Genomic DNA, 16,767 nt, shown 5'->3' with positions numbered 1-16,767 from the left:
CTACAAGAAAATTTGGCTTCTTGGAAGCAGAATACAAAGACATGAAGACCTTTGCACAGTATTGTGCATTTAAAGGTTCTTCCTGTATGGAGGAGTCAGTGTGTGTGTAAAAAAGGCTGCTGCAGCACTGCCACCTCGTGGATTTTGCAGAAATAGCACCAAAACATTGAGGAGAATCAGATGCACTACCGCTGACACTATTAGTGTCGATGGTTCACTATAACGTCCACCTTAGTGAAAACTCTAATGTTCATTTTTTAATGAGCAGTTTTCCGATCAAATTTATGATGATGTTTTGTTGCTTTTAATAATCCATCCCTCCCACATTAACACTCAGAAAAGCATCTTTCTGTAAAAGAAAATCTTTAATGGTGAGTAAAATACATTGAAATATCATCAAATCAAGCAACTCCATATTTTACTGTATCCAAATATCCAAACATACAACTGCTGCTCGTTCTTTTTCAGTCAAAAGGGAATCATCTGATGAAAACATTGCTTCTATACAAATATACAAAAGGATATACAAGATCACAGTCTTTCGGATAACTGAAGAGTGTTATTAGAGTCTACATAGTTCAAGGACGCGACCATGGGAGATAAAATAATTGCCTTGACTTAATGATATAATATAAATCATTAGCAAATGGAGAACAAACAGGACATTTTTATTGGCGTAGGATTTATCAGAGTCAAACAACTTGTTGGCTGCAGTCCATCAACTCAAGTAGGAGTGTCGCTGGACAGTGCTGGCCTCAGAGGATAACATAAATGAAGAGAGCCATGATGGCAGCGCTGATCAGCCCAGAGATCGGAACAGTAACAAACCAGGCTATGAAGATATTCCTGAACAAACGCCAGTCGACTGACTTCCGGGAACGTAACCATCCCACGGCCACCACGGATCCCACCTGTGTGCACATAATTTAAGAGCTCATCAGGTCATGCGCCACCGTGTACGTTACTTGTGCAGAAAGCTTAGCTTATTTCTAATGTATGTGTCTATTTGTAGTAAAGACAGTCCCTTTAGTTTCATTACCTTGCAGTGGGTTGTGCTGACAGGAAGGCCAATATTGGATGCCACCACAACCGTGATTGCTGAGGCCAGCTCGATGCTGAATCCACTAGAAGAGAAGGAAATGTCAGTATGCTTCGACTTTAACACAAATAAGGATTTTATTTGTCAGCCGCATACCTCGACGGTGTAATAGGGGTGAGATCTTTGCCCATGGTCTGGATCACCCTCCGACCCCACACCCAGAGTCCAATGCAGATGCCGGCTCCACCGTAAAGAAGCAGCCAGATAGGTGTCGGTGCACTTGACAAGACGGAGCCACTCTCATACAGAAGCCAGAGAGCCACCAGTGGGCCTATAGCGTTGCTAATGCGAAAAAAAAGTTTGTGTAAGCCATCTGAACAAACCAACGTATATGAATTCTTCAGAAAAAACAAACATCCTTGCCTACCTGACATCATTCCCTCCATGAGCAAAAGAGCCAAAGCACGCAGTGAGTATCTGCAGGAACTGGAAAAGCGAGGAAACGGCAGGCTGGTCGACTTCCAGCTCATCCTCTTCCTGGTCCGTGCCAGCAAGGTCGGTGCCAGCTTCTTGGACCACATTCTCGTCCAGAGCTGCACTCCTGTTGGACACTGCTGAGCTGTAGCTGCTGTAACTGTCCACTCTCGGTCTCCTCTGCAGCCCACCGTCCCCGTCTTTATACCTGACATCTCCTTGAATTCCGTAAATAGCCATGGTGTAGGAGGTGTAGCTGTTGTTCCTCCGGATGGGCCGCTCTTCTGTGTCGCTGTCACCAATACATTCGCCAACCTTGGCCATGTGGAGCTTGTGCAGCAGGTCCTTGTAAAGGCCAGAGTCTTTGTGGATTGTGTGGGACCGACCACTGTGAGGATCAGTGATCACCATGGGGCCTACGGTCCCATTCAGACCTATGAAAATAAATAGTTAAATGTAATTCAGCTGTTGGAGTTTCTTCTGGTTATACTCTATTTAGAGTGCAGATTCAAGTCATTACCGTTGGCGATGTCCAGGTCTTTGGTTTCTGCATCTATGCTGTCTAAATCCGTCTCATCTGAGCCTCCCAGTTTAAAAGCCACCTTCTGACTGTCTGCTGGAGGGCTCTGTGGTCGGGGTGCATGGGATACTGGGGACTGCTGCGGTTGCACGGGTTTGCTGGAGTTCCTCTCCATGAGCGGAGCTGCACAGGGAGCAGCAGCTGTTTGTGCTGGATGAAAGAAGCACTCAGATTTTTAACGCAAGAGAAAGCAGTGATGCCAGTGCAGAAATAAATAGAATTTTAATACATAAGTCGTATATTTTTGTCAACATATTTACAAAAGTATAGTCTGAAAGTCTAAAGTCAGATTTACTCACCTTGGATTTTCTTCCTGAGGCGGGGACAGACGACAAACCAAACGAACAAGGCTGTGACGGCAGCGCAGCCCAGAGAAATGCACAGCGTACCCCACCACGGCACTCTGTCAAACCCCAGCACTGTGCACAAAAGACAGGGGAACGAGAGAGAACACGGTCTCAGAAAAGGTGAAACAGACGCGTAACTAATTCATTCACAGCTCTGTTCCTTTGAAAACAGCGAGAGAAAACTGTTAGCCCTTTCACATTCACGCACAACTTTGATTTACTGTAGAAACATGGCAACGTCTTGAAAGCGCAACTCTCACGCTTTCACATAAACCAAAAAGTCAAGATCACATTTTGTAGGTTGCGGTCACGCGACGTTCACGTTTGCTAAGAAATTATGCAAAATGTTTCAACGGCCTCTTCCAGCACTTCAGCTCATTCTTACACAGAAGAGTATCAGCGAGAGTGTATGCTCCTACAATCAGATAGTGCGAAAGAGTTCGGCCTTGCAGCCCAGAGATAAACAAACAAAACTGCTGTTAAAGAAACTTAATTTCACTTTCCTGCTAATGCTGGCAGTGCATAGATAAACAGGTGAATAGAATTTAGTCAGGCAACATTTAATAACTTAGCTTACCTGTTTTTCCTCACAGACAACAGCGGCTTAACAACAATTAAAAGGTCGCACGATTAAAGCCACAGCTGCATGGGTGTGTCCCGTCTTCAGCATGCACGTGAAGCCAAACTGGCTTCGAACTCTACTGACCGAACAGACGGCTAAGACATGCAACAAAAAATGATGCTCGGACTGGAACGTGCATGCAGTTTACTATACTGTATTACTCTGCAATTTTGCATTGCAGGAGTTACAATGTGTAATTTCCATGACCCACACACAGACACACACGCACACAGGCCTGCAGCCTTCAGTGAAGGGCCCAGGCCAGCTGACTCCTTGATTAGTTCAAGCCTGCAAACAGAACAAAAAGGAATGGAAATGTTCCATTTATTAGCGGAATCTGTTGTAGAGCCACTTTGATTATTTTCCTGTTGTGTTTGCTCGCTACAACTGTTGATCTTTGCAATTTTTTTATATAGAACATTCTACATCTTCAAGACTGTTTTTTCCTCTCTTTCTTTTTTTAATGAAACTGCTTCCTCTTTATTTGCCACCTACTTTGAGTCCCAACTCGCCCATGTGACCTTTCTCCACCTCATCCCGGGATTTCAACTGCTGTGGCAGTAGCGTGGCGTGTTAAGCAACAATCAAACAAATAACCAGTGCAGTCTGATGACGTAATACTCACATGGTGCTCCTGTAAACATGATAGAGAATAGGTTGATGCCCATCGTGATGGCGTAGAAGATAGGTAGGGCTCGCAGGCCGTTGGGTACAGGATTAGTCTGTGAAAAATACAGACTTTCTCTGTTATATGTTTAAAGTAGCAACATGTACTCAAAAATTATCAGAAACAAGCTGTTCTCTGTTCAGCTGTTGGTGCCTCTATGTTTATATTTTAACTCTTTGAGGGACCTGACTGCTCAGCTGAAACCCTCCAGACTACAGGAAGTACGAGTGCTCGTTATTTTAATGGACCTGATTAAGTATTCCCAGTGAATAAGCTTTACCTTATTCAGAATGAATTTGCGGACAAAATAGAAGAGAATTGCTGACATGATGCCTGACAGCACGGGGGACAGGAACCAGGAGGCCACTGTGGACAAGCGGAGCATATTTTCAATGCGTTAGGAATAAATTTGCTTTTAATTTGACTTGCATTTCATATTTAACGGCTATTTCTATCTATTGAGTGTGGGGTAGGGATAAAAAAACAACACGTATTCACCAATGCGCAGAAGTTCCATCCATTTCACCCCTTGGTGACCTCTGGCTACCATGGAAAACCCAATTGTTGCTCCAACAATACAGTGGGTTCCAGAAATGGGGAGCTTCAGGAACGACGCTGCCAGCTGCCACACAGCAGAGCCTGGATAACAAAGGCACAGTTGCGATCACTGAAAACACACCAGGCCGAACATCTTCAGCACACACGTGCTCCGATCGTCATCACTGTCTGTGCACTCACCACACATAGCACTTATCGATCCTGCCATCAAGACGTGTTCCGAGCCGTTGTACATCCGGACGTCAATGATCCCCTGCCGGATGGTCTCGCTTACTTTGGCCCCCAACAGGACCGAGCCCACGGTCTCAAAGATGGTGGCCAAGACGCAGGCCTGCCGCAAAGTGACCACACCAGAGCCCACCGCTGTACCGAATGAGTTGGCCACATCATTGGCCCCCACAGAGAAAGCCAGGATGAAGGCGATGATGAAGCCTAGCACCAGCAGCCACAGGTAGCCCGACATGCCAGACTGAGAGGCCAGAGCCACGGTGGTGGCAGCAGCCAGGGTTGCTAATGTAGTTGTATCCATCGCTTCTCACAATATAACTAAGTTTTTGTCACAATCACTCTTATCCCAAGCCAAATTTTTTCTCTTTTCCCCCTTGCAATTTAACAGTAACTTATGAGGTAATATGTTTTTATAAATAAATTACTACCACGATAAAAAATAGAAGAGCCCTTTAGTTCAGATCTAAAAGTTCCAAAGGGAAGGAGATTTAAATTAATTGCTAGCTAGGTATGCAGGGTTTCTCTGTAGGCTTCATTGTAAAATGAGAAGGTATACAGATGGGGGAGAAATCCATTGTGACGGGCAGCCTCTGATGATGCACACTGCAATAACACAAAAACAGGCACAGAAATGCACAAGTTAGTGGCTGAAACTCCTCATCTTCAATCCTTGGAAAGGCTAAGATGAGTTACATATTAACAAGCCCAAACTCCAGTACGTGACACAACCAAACAGTACACACCGCTTTACCTGGTATCCATGATTTACTGGCTAATGGTAGAAAAAAGGAAGTGTTTCGTGTTATCAGCAGTATATTAACACTTCATACACTTCACACTGAAGTTGGACATGACACTACCGCTACTACATGACATTTCCACACAGCGTTTTGTTGGACCAATTCATTAAATTATGACTAGGATCAAAGCAGCAGGTAAGTATGGCAAAATGGAAAATGCACAACTGTGCAGTTTTACTGAGCATTCAGTGTTAATCAGCGTTTTCACAGAGAGGAAATGGCGCTGCAGTAAAACAAGCAGCTGATTTAGTTTTCTTTAACTTTTGGCGAGTAAAGTTTGTTTAATAGGCGGTTAAGAGAGTAAATCCACGCGTGTGGCACTGCGGGGGACTTACATAACTACAGCAGCCTTTCAAATCCCACTTGCACAAACAAATCCCACCTAAAACTTCAGAAAGAGGTTTGAGAGACTGGGAGTAACTGGGCTCTTAGTTTGTTAGTACTCACTCAGGCCTATAGAAAATAGCGGTATGTTAATCTGCCTTGCTGCCCTTACGTAATTCAAAAGGAGTGAGAGGGGGGAAGACAAGGGGAGCACGAGTAGAGATTAAAGGTAGGTGACACTTACATGTGTAAGCAAAGGTGTCCGCTGTGTTGTCCCCTGCGCTCGCTGGGCTTCTCTGTCAGGTGATCGGCCTTCCTCGGCAGGTGTTATGCAAAGTGAGAGGATGTCAGAGGAGGTGCCAGTCCAGCGGCCTGCAGTGTTTGAGGCTCCCTTTGGAGGTTGGTTTATATATTGCGCCTCAAGTGAGAACCCGCCTTTCCAGAGCAGTCATGGGACACTCGCTGCTGCACTCGGGCTAATGTTTATCGAGCTTGTTGATGGGGGAAAAAAAGTAATTATAGTTTTCTGCTGATTATATTGCTTAACCTTATCCCCCAAATTATATTTATCCAAGCGCCGAGGAAAGACAAATGTCTGTTGTGTTGCCGAAATAGCCCATCTTTCAGTCTAATTCAAAAAGAAAAGTAAGTGAAATATTTCTGGTGACAGTTTGTTTATGGTGGTTAAGCTTCTGCTGTTTGGATATAAACAGTGCGGTGTTCCCCGAATATTACCAATTTTCTAAGAACGGGGACATTAAAACTTTAAAATGACTGAGTAAGATATTACAAACGGGGCTTTGGTGCCACCTGCTGGTCGAATTTAGCAAGTTTCACCCACCAAGGTTAAAGAGGCCTCTGGAAACTTTGTGCTGAAGTGTGTAGTTTACTTCCAAATCTCTGGTAACGTCTCTCTTAAAAAAAAAAAAAAAAATAGAAACAAAAAAGTAGTAAACTCGCTGTAGGAAAGTGTAGACTCTATAGCTCACTAAGCCATAGTGTAACTAATGTGAATCAGGAGCCACGAACAGTGCTGATCATCAATCGGTTACTCATCCATGAAGAGTTCATTTACTGAGAAACTCCAGGAGAGTGTCAGGCTGTCAGCAGAACACAGTCTTTTTCCGAAATGGTACAGTACCTCCAAATCTGCTGATCAGTTCCTCTTCATCACCTATTTATTCAGTGCTGGTGGGATTTAATTTGTGACATGTTCACACAAGTGCCCGGCTTTGTGGAATATTTTGACCTTCCCAACGAATGCAGGAAGTTCAAATTACCTAAAAAGGATTGTCCGGAAATGGAAGGATGGTGGAAAACTAAGCATATATATGCGCAAGGAAAGACATTCCTAATAATAATTATATACAGTTATGGTCAGAAGTTTACATCCACTCACAATGGGCATGAATTTCATGGACATTTTTGGTCTTAATAATTTCTTTGAACTTTTCTTTTTCCAGCATGGAATGATTGTACAGCATACATCTTTAATGACTTTAAAAAACAAAAAATTGATTTTATTTTGTACAAATATATACATACACTCACTTAACTCTTTTAATAAGTGGTGCTGAAGATATTAGATTGATTGACAGCACTCATTGGATTGACCAATCCTCAGAACAATGGTATAGTCCAAGGAGCTCAGTAAAGATGATGATGATGAAGAAGGACTACCTCCCAATTGCTCTACTTCTTTGCACACATGCTAGATGGTTGGACACAGATCAACAGGACAATGATCCCAAACACACATCAAAACTGGTTTTTGGCTGGATAAAACAGGCTAAGTTTAAGCTTCTGAAATGGCCTTCCCAAGCCCCGACCTGAAGACTGTGCTTAAAGGCTGGGTCCGTGCCAGGAAACCAGCAGGTTTAAATGAACTCTACCAGTTCTGCCGAGAAGGGTTGTGAAATATCCAGCTAGAATCATGCCAGAAGATTGTTGATGGCTACCACAAGCATCTGCTTGAGGTGCATGTGTGTATATACTGTGTGCGTATATATTCGAGCCTGTATCCATTTGGGCATTTGTAAACTGAACACAGCTGTATATATGTGTGTTTCTAGTATTTTACACTATTATATTTTTCCCACACTAGCCTAAACACATACACACCCCTACAGTCATCACACATTACCAAAAGCAAAAAAAAAAATCAGATTGAGAAACACAGCAGCTTTAATCAGCTACAGTCACAGATGAATATCTGTTGTCCACCCACAACATAGATGATTCATTTTTTTGTGACTGTTTCTGTGGCTACTTTACATGTAAATGATGCCCATGTGGTGTTCATCCACATTATTCCTTTAATATCAGACGCTCTACATAACAAGAGCATTTGCAAGGTTTTCCAGTCATATTTACTTGTTATAGCCCTTCACTAACACACCACTGATTGTGCCTTTTATGTATTATATTTATAATTTGTTTAATGTTTATTTATTTCTTTTATTCATTACATTTCGATGTTCACAGAGGTTTATTGTCTAAGAAAATATTAAAGATTAGATCGCACATAATGCTCCGTATAAACAGCAATTCCAGAAACTGGGGATGAGCACAGAGCTGCGTTAAAGGGCTTCTTTCTTATCATATTCACTTGCAGCCACGAACGATGCTGCCAGTCAGGGATTGTGAGCGTAAATCCAAATGATCTGTATTTAAACAATTATCCGAGATAACTATCTTTTTTGTCATTTAAGTACATAGCTCGAAGACGAACTCTGAAAAATGAACCGAGCACAAAGCCACAGCGCAGAAACGCAATCTTTCCAGGCAATCATCTTCTCAGGAGATTAGTACTTAGAATTGAAACTGTTTAGAAAAAGTCTCTCAATTTGTTTACAGAGACCTAACTTTTGACAAACCAGAGAAATTAAGGAACTTTCCCAGAAAGGTTAGTCAATCTCCTGTATAGTGAGGCATACTTAATTACTATTGCTACGAGTTAAATGGTGTTTTCTGTCATGTTTGAGGTATTTAGGATTGTAATTACCAGCCCCTGTTGCCTCACACAACAATGTGCATTTTGTTTTGCAGCAGCATGAGAAGCCCTTCTCTTGACATTCTCATGGCAGGTTGATCTATATAATTTATATCTGTGAGCCACTTTCAGCTTAGCTGTGCTGAACTGCGGTGGTTGATATATGAGACATGTTAATATTTTACCCTGGTTAAACAGTGTGTATGTGTAATCCAGTGTATGACTTTATCTGGTGCAAAAATATTAGCTAATGTGGTCGACTCACAGATTCATTTAGCACTGAATATCACACCCATTTTTCCTTTTAGATAGATTACTTCCTCCTACCGTGTAAAACATTCAATGAAAAGTAAACACACACACTCACTCACGCTGCATTGTCAGAGCATATGAAAGCACATGTGAAATGGATTATTAATCAAGAGGGATGTTCAGTCGCCTCCTAGCGGTAAACTGGGAAAAGCATTATCCTCTTCCTTAAGTTTCTTAAGGTCCCCCCATCAAAAGGTTTGCCCACAGAGCTCTGCTTTTGCTTATTTGACTCGTCCATAATGCAACAAGAGACCATTTGTCATTGACAAAGTCGGCCGTATATGGGTAACCCGAGGGCCTCTAGGTGGCATTCCTGTCCATGTTCAGGTTACGCGGGCTGATGAGTGGAAATACCAGTTTGTGTCTTAAGGAGAAAAATGAACAATCAGCAGTTTGGTCACTGTTTGCTGCTGTATGCATGCACCCCCTCCACAGTCTGTTAGGTGCAAACTTCACATCATCGTTTGGTGGATTTCAGGTTTTTGCGCAGATCTTTAAACTAAAGCCACATAAGCGAGTAAAGCCAACGTTTAATACTTAGCTTTAGTTGTTTTAAAGTAGGAGGATTTTCACTTTGCTCTTTCAACTTACCCCTGATTTAAAGCTTTCTCCCCTATATGCTCAGCTTTTCATGACAGTTGGGTTAATCCCCACTTCTTTTCAGCTAGCCCAACACTGTAATTTTTTGTTGTTGTTATGTTTCCTTTTACATTTAAAATTAGGCAAGATAGGACATGCAAATCAGTAACTGAAGAGTGTGGCTGGTTCTCATGCTCAGGCCTATGTTAGCCCAACCCTTTCTTCCACTCTTCCCTCCCTCCTATCCCTTGCCAAACAGGATCTGTAGGATCTTACACAGTCATTTTCTCAGGAGACAGGAATGTCAAAGCACAAGCTTTGTGCCTGCTGGAACTTGCTCCCTACATTCTGTAGAACCTCCAGGAAAAAGTACAGAATGAGTTACCCGTACATCCATTTAATTTCCACTCCTGCGTGTGGCATCAACCGCTAGTTAAAACGCAGTGCCGGATGTGTTCTAGACACACGTTGACTCACTACTGAAATTAGGTTGTCTGGTATGCCACCCTGCCCTATCTTAACAAGGTGTCCTTGGATTCACGTCCCTTTAGTTTGAAAGGCGATTCGTTTCATTTTACTCATTTTTATTTCAACGTCCCATTTTCTGGAGACATTTGTTGTCCAGACCATTCACACTCAGGGAACAAAAACACGGTTTACGAGATATGAATTTTAGGTCTTTTTAATTGTCTGGTTTGTGTACAGTTTAAAAGCACATTTTACAGCAGATAGGCTAGTCACTTAGACTGTAAAGCACCCAGGGGTATCAGATTATAAATATAATACAGTGTAACTGGCATTCAGAGAAATGACACATTTACAAAAAGAAATGTAAAGGATTTTTTCCCCAATCATCCCACATCACCATCTACATTATCTCAGCTTTTCAAATGCTATCAAGCAAGCGGAGGATAGAAATGTAACAAAATATGTCGATGTCCCAAATAATGCTACATTTGTTTGTGTTGCTGTATTAAGCTTGTAGACGCGGAGATCCAAATTGACAGCACTCCTGCATCTGTAAGCTCGCTCTGTCAACTCCTGCACTGGCATTTGCAGCCAGACAGACAGCAGAGCCGTCTGCAGAGTGGCAGTGAAATGTTAAAAGTCTCAAAGAGTCCAGTTTCCACCAGGATCAGATGCCATTTCTACTTTAATTGACAGACCAGTGGCTGGGCGTTAGCACTGAGCTGCTTGTGGACTCTTTGCGGCACAGATTTGGGCTGTGGCTGTAGGTGGGGGAGTGAGTGACACTTGGACTGCTGGGCGGTGTGGAAGAACAGGAGGAAGACTTGGATTTAATCTGTAGCCACTTGTCTCCCAAAGCCTTGGCAAAGTGGTCGTCGACGGACACGCTGATGGAGAGCTGCTGGGACTGAGCTTTCTGGTAGTGAACACCCAAGCTCCTCTGGAAATGCTCCTCGAGGACGTTATCATAGTTGTCTTTGGGAACCACTGCAATATAGAAGACGAATGGCAAACCTTTACATACACACCTAAGTGAGTCAGTAAAAGTGCGTGGTATGGCTGTGCTATGAGGCACGTGTGATGACTAGGGAGTGACCTTCTGGGTAAATGAGCTCATTCCAAGTGAGTGTGAGACTGACCTGATGAGTGGCCCACGGATCTTGAAGAGGGGTTTCGTAACGAGGAGGCGCAAGTGATCACGGAGGGACGTATCTGGAAAAAAGAAAAAGAAAAAGAAATGGGTCAGTAATTAGACTCAAAGTAATTAGACTTGAAGCACAGGTTGTAACCCTGGTTTTAAGCTTTCGTTTCATTCCACAAACTTTGTGTTTTTGTTCTGACTTTGGCTAAACCTGACTGTGTACTCGCTCTTCAACTGCAACAGTTTAAATTAAAAACAACACGATCTGAAAACCGATTAAACTGGTTGGGTTTGCGCGTGAAAGTCAGCTCCCTCCCAGTGTGGTGGCATAAACAGGTCAGAGAGAAAGCGGTCTGTTTGGTCTTGTTGATGGCATTCCTCCCTCCATTACTCACATTTTCTTCCCGAATCCGGCTGGATTGCATAGCTCAGGCAAGCTTAGGCTTGCAGACACACTTAGACGCAGAATGCTTGTGCAGCTGGATTCACTGACTACAGATAATGGACCCCTGTGGTTGGTGGCCTGAAGCTATGCTGAGGTTATACAGTAGGGTAAACAGTATGACCTCCTAAATACCCTGTGTTCTAGACAGGCTTTGCTGAATTACCTGGATTTGACTGGAAGAGGTGCCTTTATTCTTTTCCTCTGCGCTTTCAGTTTCTTTTCTGGGTTTCTTGATGAGGGCAAGGGGTTCATCCATGACTGGTGTGTAGTACACATGGGTGGGCAGAGGGCTGGTGGGGCTGGGTGTTGGACTCAGGGTTTGTGTTGGACTCTGCTGGCTGCTGAACACTGCTGGGGCTGCTCTCTGGGCCAGCCTGCTTCGGCTCATCGCTCGCTCTCGTCTGAAACAATTATTTGAAAGAGTTTCAGACCCTCGTTGCTGTCTTTTTTTTTTTTTTGACAGAATTTGCATTTAATAAGTTGAATCTATCAAAAGAAAATGTTCTTAGGAAAGTTAAACAGCTCAACCAACCTTTCCTCCAAAGTCAGACCTCTCTCGTGGCTGCGCTTGCGTTTGATTGGATACACCGTTTGGGTTCGAGCCCGGTCGTGTGTCATATGTCTGTATCTGTCTTCGCTTCTGAGATGAGGCTGACCTGCAGAGCAAAATTAAAATGCGGGATTAGAAGAAGCATGCAGACTTTCAAAGAAACACGACCCCATCAGGGGTGCCCGCGGTCCCTTTGCCAACGCCGATCCTACGTCAGATCACTGACGGTATATTGTGACGTTTGTGATTGTATCTAACTGGCAATGATGTGAAGCAGTGATGACTAACTGCTTGTTTTGATCCATGACATCAACTTGCACGACTGCTTTTCGTGGGAAAGCGTTTTTTTTTTGTTGTCACCGTTAATCGTAAACTCCGTTAAGCTGTAGAACTCGATTTACCTGATCAGTGAGGGTTACAACACTTCACAGCTGATTCAATGCTAACGGTAAATGTTGTTTTTCTACATATTGGCATTCAGCCCAGTCACACGCAAACAAGTTTTTTTCCCCCTGTTTGGATGGAGTGCAAAAACATCAAACTGCTCTCCGTGTCTGAGGACCCCGATTTGGGCGTCAACCATTTGTGAAAAGGCCATCAAGGCGAAACACGTACACATCCTGGATCTTTGCAATTACACAAGTCGAAACACATCGACAGGCAGCTGCTGATGTCAGTGGCTTGTTCAATCAGAGGAGTTTAAAGCATGTCTACAGTGCAGGACAGACACACTAAATGGGCTGGATGTCTCAGTCTTTTGCAGGTTTATCACCCATCAAATGTCAACCAAAGCCACACAGGGGGGCGTTTGGGCAAATCAGCCTGCAGTCACATCCCCAGGCTGATGTGTAATGCATGCAGCCAAAACACAAGCACTGTTTGAAAATGTAATGGCAGCACAATTACACTGTGTGTTCCATTAACACTTGGAAATCCACACTGACGGGCAGCAGTGCTAAACTGTATTCAAATCAGCCAATGGATGTATTTAAAGAAACAATAGTCTGTGGTGCCACACTGAATTGAGACAGTCTGTTTAAATTGGTTTTGCATTCCTAGAGAAAAACAAAACAGCCTTCACGCCCACACTGCTCACTCCAGTTCACATTTCCTAACATCTAAACTCTCCAATAGCACATGTGAGCTTTGTGGAGGGGGGTAGGTATAACCACACCTATGCTGATTTTCTAATGCCTCGGGCATGGTTATTTCTTCCTTATTAGCAGAGGGAAAATGCTTCCTGACCTTTTGGTTCACTGCATTTAAATCTGATTTTATTGTTACCCAACAGAAACGCATGGTTTAGAAAAGCTCAGTTAAAGCCTCAGGTGAGTATTTACAGAGTCTGTATGTAAGATTCAGTGTATTAAATATATTAACCGAAAAAGCCAAACGTGGTTCTAGCAGTACACATACTTGATTGTTTACTTATCGCTGTCATTTGATTGTCACCGTATCTGATTCTTTCTGCCTGACTTCACCTAAATATCACAGACAGACTAAATGCCACTTAATTAACACAGATGTTGTATATAGTTCATATCATATTGAGAAATACATATTAAATACACATACTAATAAGTAAATGATATGGCACAACCACAGCAGAGATTTATTTCCACAGATCCAAGTATCCACTGTCATCAAGAAACATGAGGACATTTTTAAAAAAGCGTAAATCGAGCTTACCTTCTAAAATGTAGACCTTGAAGCCACTGCTCATCCGAGTTATGTATTGGAAGTTAGCCACAGCCATTGCTCCTTATCTTTGTGTTGCTGAGCCCAAATACAGAGGAACACCTTGACTGCTGGACTTTACAGGACACAAAGAGCCTCAGTTATAGACTGTATTGGAAAGGTAATGAGACGCTGGTTCTGAGCGCCGTCAGGTAAAGTATCAGGTGAGTGCGGACAGACCTGTGACTCATTTCCTGCCTTTCCATTGGCTGCTGCCCGGGCCAATGAGAAGCCCCGGTTCACTCATTATTATTCCTGTACAGTTGGGAATGTGCCTGCAGTTAGGCCCATCGCTAAAGTAGAAAAAAGGCGCTAAATGTCACAGTATACCAGACTTTACTCTGATTAGAGAACTGTTTGCTTTATTCGGCACTTTCTCTTATACGAAAAGTTCCATCCTGAAAAAACAAACAAACAAACCCCCCCCCCCCCCCCCCCCCCCCGTCATCAATTATTTTCTTTCAGTTCCTTGTAGAGTGTGCCTGCGGGTTTCCCCATACATGGAATCAACACCTGTCCCCCTCCCACCTCCCTCCTAATCTGCAATCTCACCAAACTGCATTTTTCCGAGTGCTTAGCCCACCGGAGCTCCAGTCATTCTTCTGACCTGCCCATACACGCATGCAGCTGTACTCTGAGCCTGCCTCACCAGTAATCCGAGGGCTTTTGTTGATGGCCAGACAAAGACTCCCTAAGTACTGAAAATGTTGCTGCTGCCATGAAAAAAAAAAATCTTCTGAGAGTGTAATGCGAGTCTGACGACATGTAGAAGGCCTCGGAGGCAGCTCACTTAGATACGTGACAGTTCTAATGAAAAAGGGGGGAAATCATTATTAATGTCATTGTTTTAAGGTGTATCTGTAAAACTTATTGAGAAATACCATTTTGTGCTGTCTGGACTTTGTTGATATACAAGTGGGAGATTTCTACTTGTGAGTTTTACCCTAACAGGTTGGTGAATTTTGTTTAACGTGATAAAAAGCTACTCTTTTAGAAGTCCCACTGTTCATACGTGCATGGAAAATATTAGGTTTAATTTAAGCTCAACAGTGCCCCCTTATGTCGTACAAAGCAATAGCACGGTCAGGGGTAGGAAAATAACTTGTGGGGGGGAAAATGCAGTTTAACGTTTTAAAAATGAAATGAATGTGGTTATAAATCTGCAAGTGGCCAGGGAAGCTGTAGAAGTTCTAGTTTTGCAACGATTGTCCAGCGGCAATCAAGGCATTTTGGCTTGCTGTACTAACAAAAACTTATTCTACAATTTCAGTACAGCCACAAAGAATCTGGGTTTAGTTTTATACTAAACAGAAATTAAATACTGATACTAGTTTTGATTCTATAAACATGATAAAGGGCTTCACACTCTTAATCAGCTGATAACATATAGTCACTGGGGTAATGTAATGCTTACACATCAGAAACGGTAATTGCTCAAGAGGATGTTCTAGGAAGTCTTGACTCACCCCTCAGTTCTTTATATTTTGCTAGGGAAACAAGATTTATTGCTATATGGAAACATACAGTATAAAGAACAAAAACATAGTTTATACAATTCTAATAAGCTTAAAAGTCAATATTTGCTATGACCACTTTTATTCTTTAACACAGCCTGAACTCACTTAGGTACGTTTTCTCATCATTTCTTTAAGAAGTCTTCAGGAATAATTCTCCAGACTTCCTGAAATATATTCAAAGCTCTTCTTTGGATGTTTCTGTCTCTTGTTCTAATCTCTGTAGAGATGATCTCACACTCCTTCAATAATGTTGAATTCCAATTCATGACTGATGTGTTTTTCTACTCAGGTATGAATTTACTGTACTGGCAGTGAGCTGGAGATCAGTGTCATGCTGACAAATGAAGCTGCTGCCAATCAGATAATTTCCAGATGGTGGATCCAGATCTCACTTTTCCTTCTTGTTCATATTTTCCTAAATTTTGACAAGATCTTTAACACTTCTGCATTTCAGCAGCTTCAGACCACGACAGAGCCTCCACTGTGTTTTACAAATGGCTGTAGATACTTGCTTTACCTCTCTCCTGACCTCCTCTGAACATGTTGATGATGATTTGAACCAAAACCTAAATTTTCTAATTAAGACCTGTTGATTTTCAGTCCAGTTCTAGTGTAGTTTTGTGTACCGCAGCCTTCCCCCCCTGTTTCCCTTCCTTAAGAACGGCTTCTTTACAGCCACCCTTAAGCAGAGGCCATTTCTGATGAGGCTTCAGCAAACAGAACGATCACTGAAGTTCCAGATGCATGCCTCAGGACCTCCGCCAGTTCTTTGCTGGATTTTAAAGGAAGACTTCTTAAAGCCATGACCTTTAAATGCCCATCTGCTGCAGATAGTAGTTTAGGCCTGTGACTTCTTTTTATCCCCTGTTTGTTCAGTTTCCATCTGATTTTTTTAAGCACACACAGCATACCATGATCTCTCTTTTGGAATAAACACATTTACAGAGAAAAACATAAAGGTAGGGCATTCATTAAGTTAGAAAGTAGCCTCATCACTTTGGGTAAAAGTTGAAATAATTATTTTCTGTTAGCCTAGCCAAACTTGCAACACTAATCTATATTTTAATTTAGTGAGGAGACTCCACTCCACTGGTGACTGCAAGCAAGAAAACACCCGAGGAAAACACCAATAAATAAATGACGCCGTCAATAACTATCATAAACCTCCTTGTATGATCCATGATAAAGCAGCTGTGTGCGACACACCACAGAGCACAAAGAGCATTCCCCTTTCTGAATAATCGAAAGTGTGTACTGATGGTTACCTGACAGATGCATTGCCTGGGCATGCCTTCATGGTGGGCAGGATAATGACAGAAAAAAGGGGCACAGAAAAAAGAAAGGCAAGCTAGAGAGCGATTGCTTCTCTGGTTTGTGAACTAAAGTA

General features: G+C 42.7%; 2 protein-coding genes across 2 annotated transcripts; both read right to left on the bottom strand.

The window, feature by feature from the left end:
* Positions 1-350: 350 nt before the first annotated feature.
* slc20a1a (solute carrier family 20 member 1a) lies at positions 351-6,796 on the bottom strand. Its single transcript, XM_086313707.1, has 11 exons — positions 5,884-6,796; positions 4,468-5,118; positions 4,228-4,368; positions 4,010-4,095; positions 3,688-3,784; positions 2,393-2,512; positions 2,034-2,243; positions 1,467-1,947; positions 1,196-1,381; positions 1,040-1,124; positions 351-911 (listed from the first exon to the last, which is right to left on the bottom strand). The coding sequence occupies exons 2-11, from the start codon at positions 4,814-4,816 to the stop codon at positions 756-758; spliced, it is 1,911 nt and encodes a 636-aa protein (XP_086169833.1). The 5' UTR covers positions 4,817-5,118; positions 5,884-6,796; the 3' UTR covers positions 351-755.
* A 3,392-nt stretch (positions 6,797-10,188) lies between these two features.
* On the bottom strand, positions 10,189-14,284 carry vgll4l (vestigial like 4 like). The gene is made up of 5 exons (XM_086313706.1): positions 13,816-14,284; positions 12,109-12,232; positions 11,740-11,977; positions 11,130-11,202; positions 10,189-10,977 (listed from the first exon to the last, which is right to left on the bottom strand). The coding sequence occupies exons 1-5, from the start codon at positions 13,880-13,882 to the stop codon at positions 10,676-10,678; spliced, it is 804 nt and encodes a 267-aa protein (XP_086169832.1). The 5' UTR covers positions 13,883-14,284; the 3' UTR covers positions 10,189-10,675.
* Positions 14,285-16,767: the final 2,483 nt, after the last annotated feature.

Source organism: Aulonocara sp. 'chitande type north' Nkhata Bay, linkage group LG12 (genome assembly GCF_057382095.1).
Source record: "Aulonocara sp. 'chitande type north' Nkhata Bay isolate Kocher_YH1m ecotype deep benthic linkage group LG12, A_spYH_male_GT1.1, whole genome shotgun sequence".
Lineage (NCBI taxonomy): Eukaryota > Metazoa > Chordata > Actinopteri > Cichliformes > Cichlidae > Aulonocara > Aulonocara sp. 'chitande type north' Nkhata Bay.
Note: the sequence above shows the minus strand (reverse complement) of the source record. Positions and strands in the feature narration are given on the sequence as shown.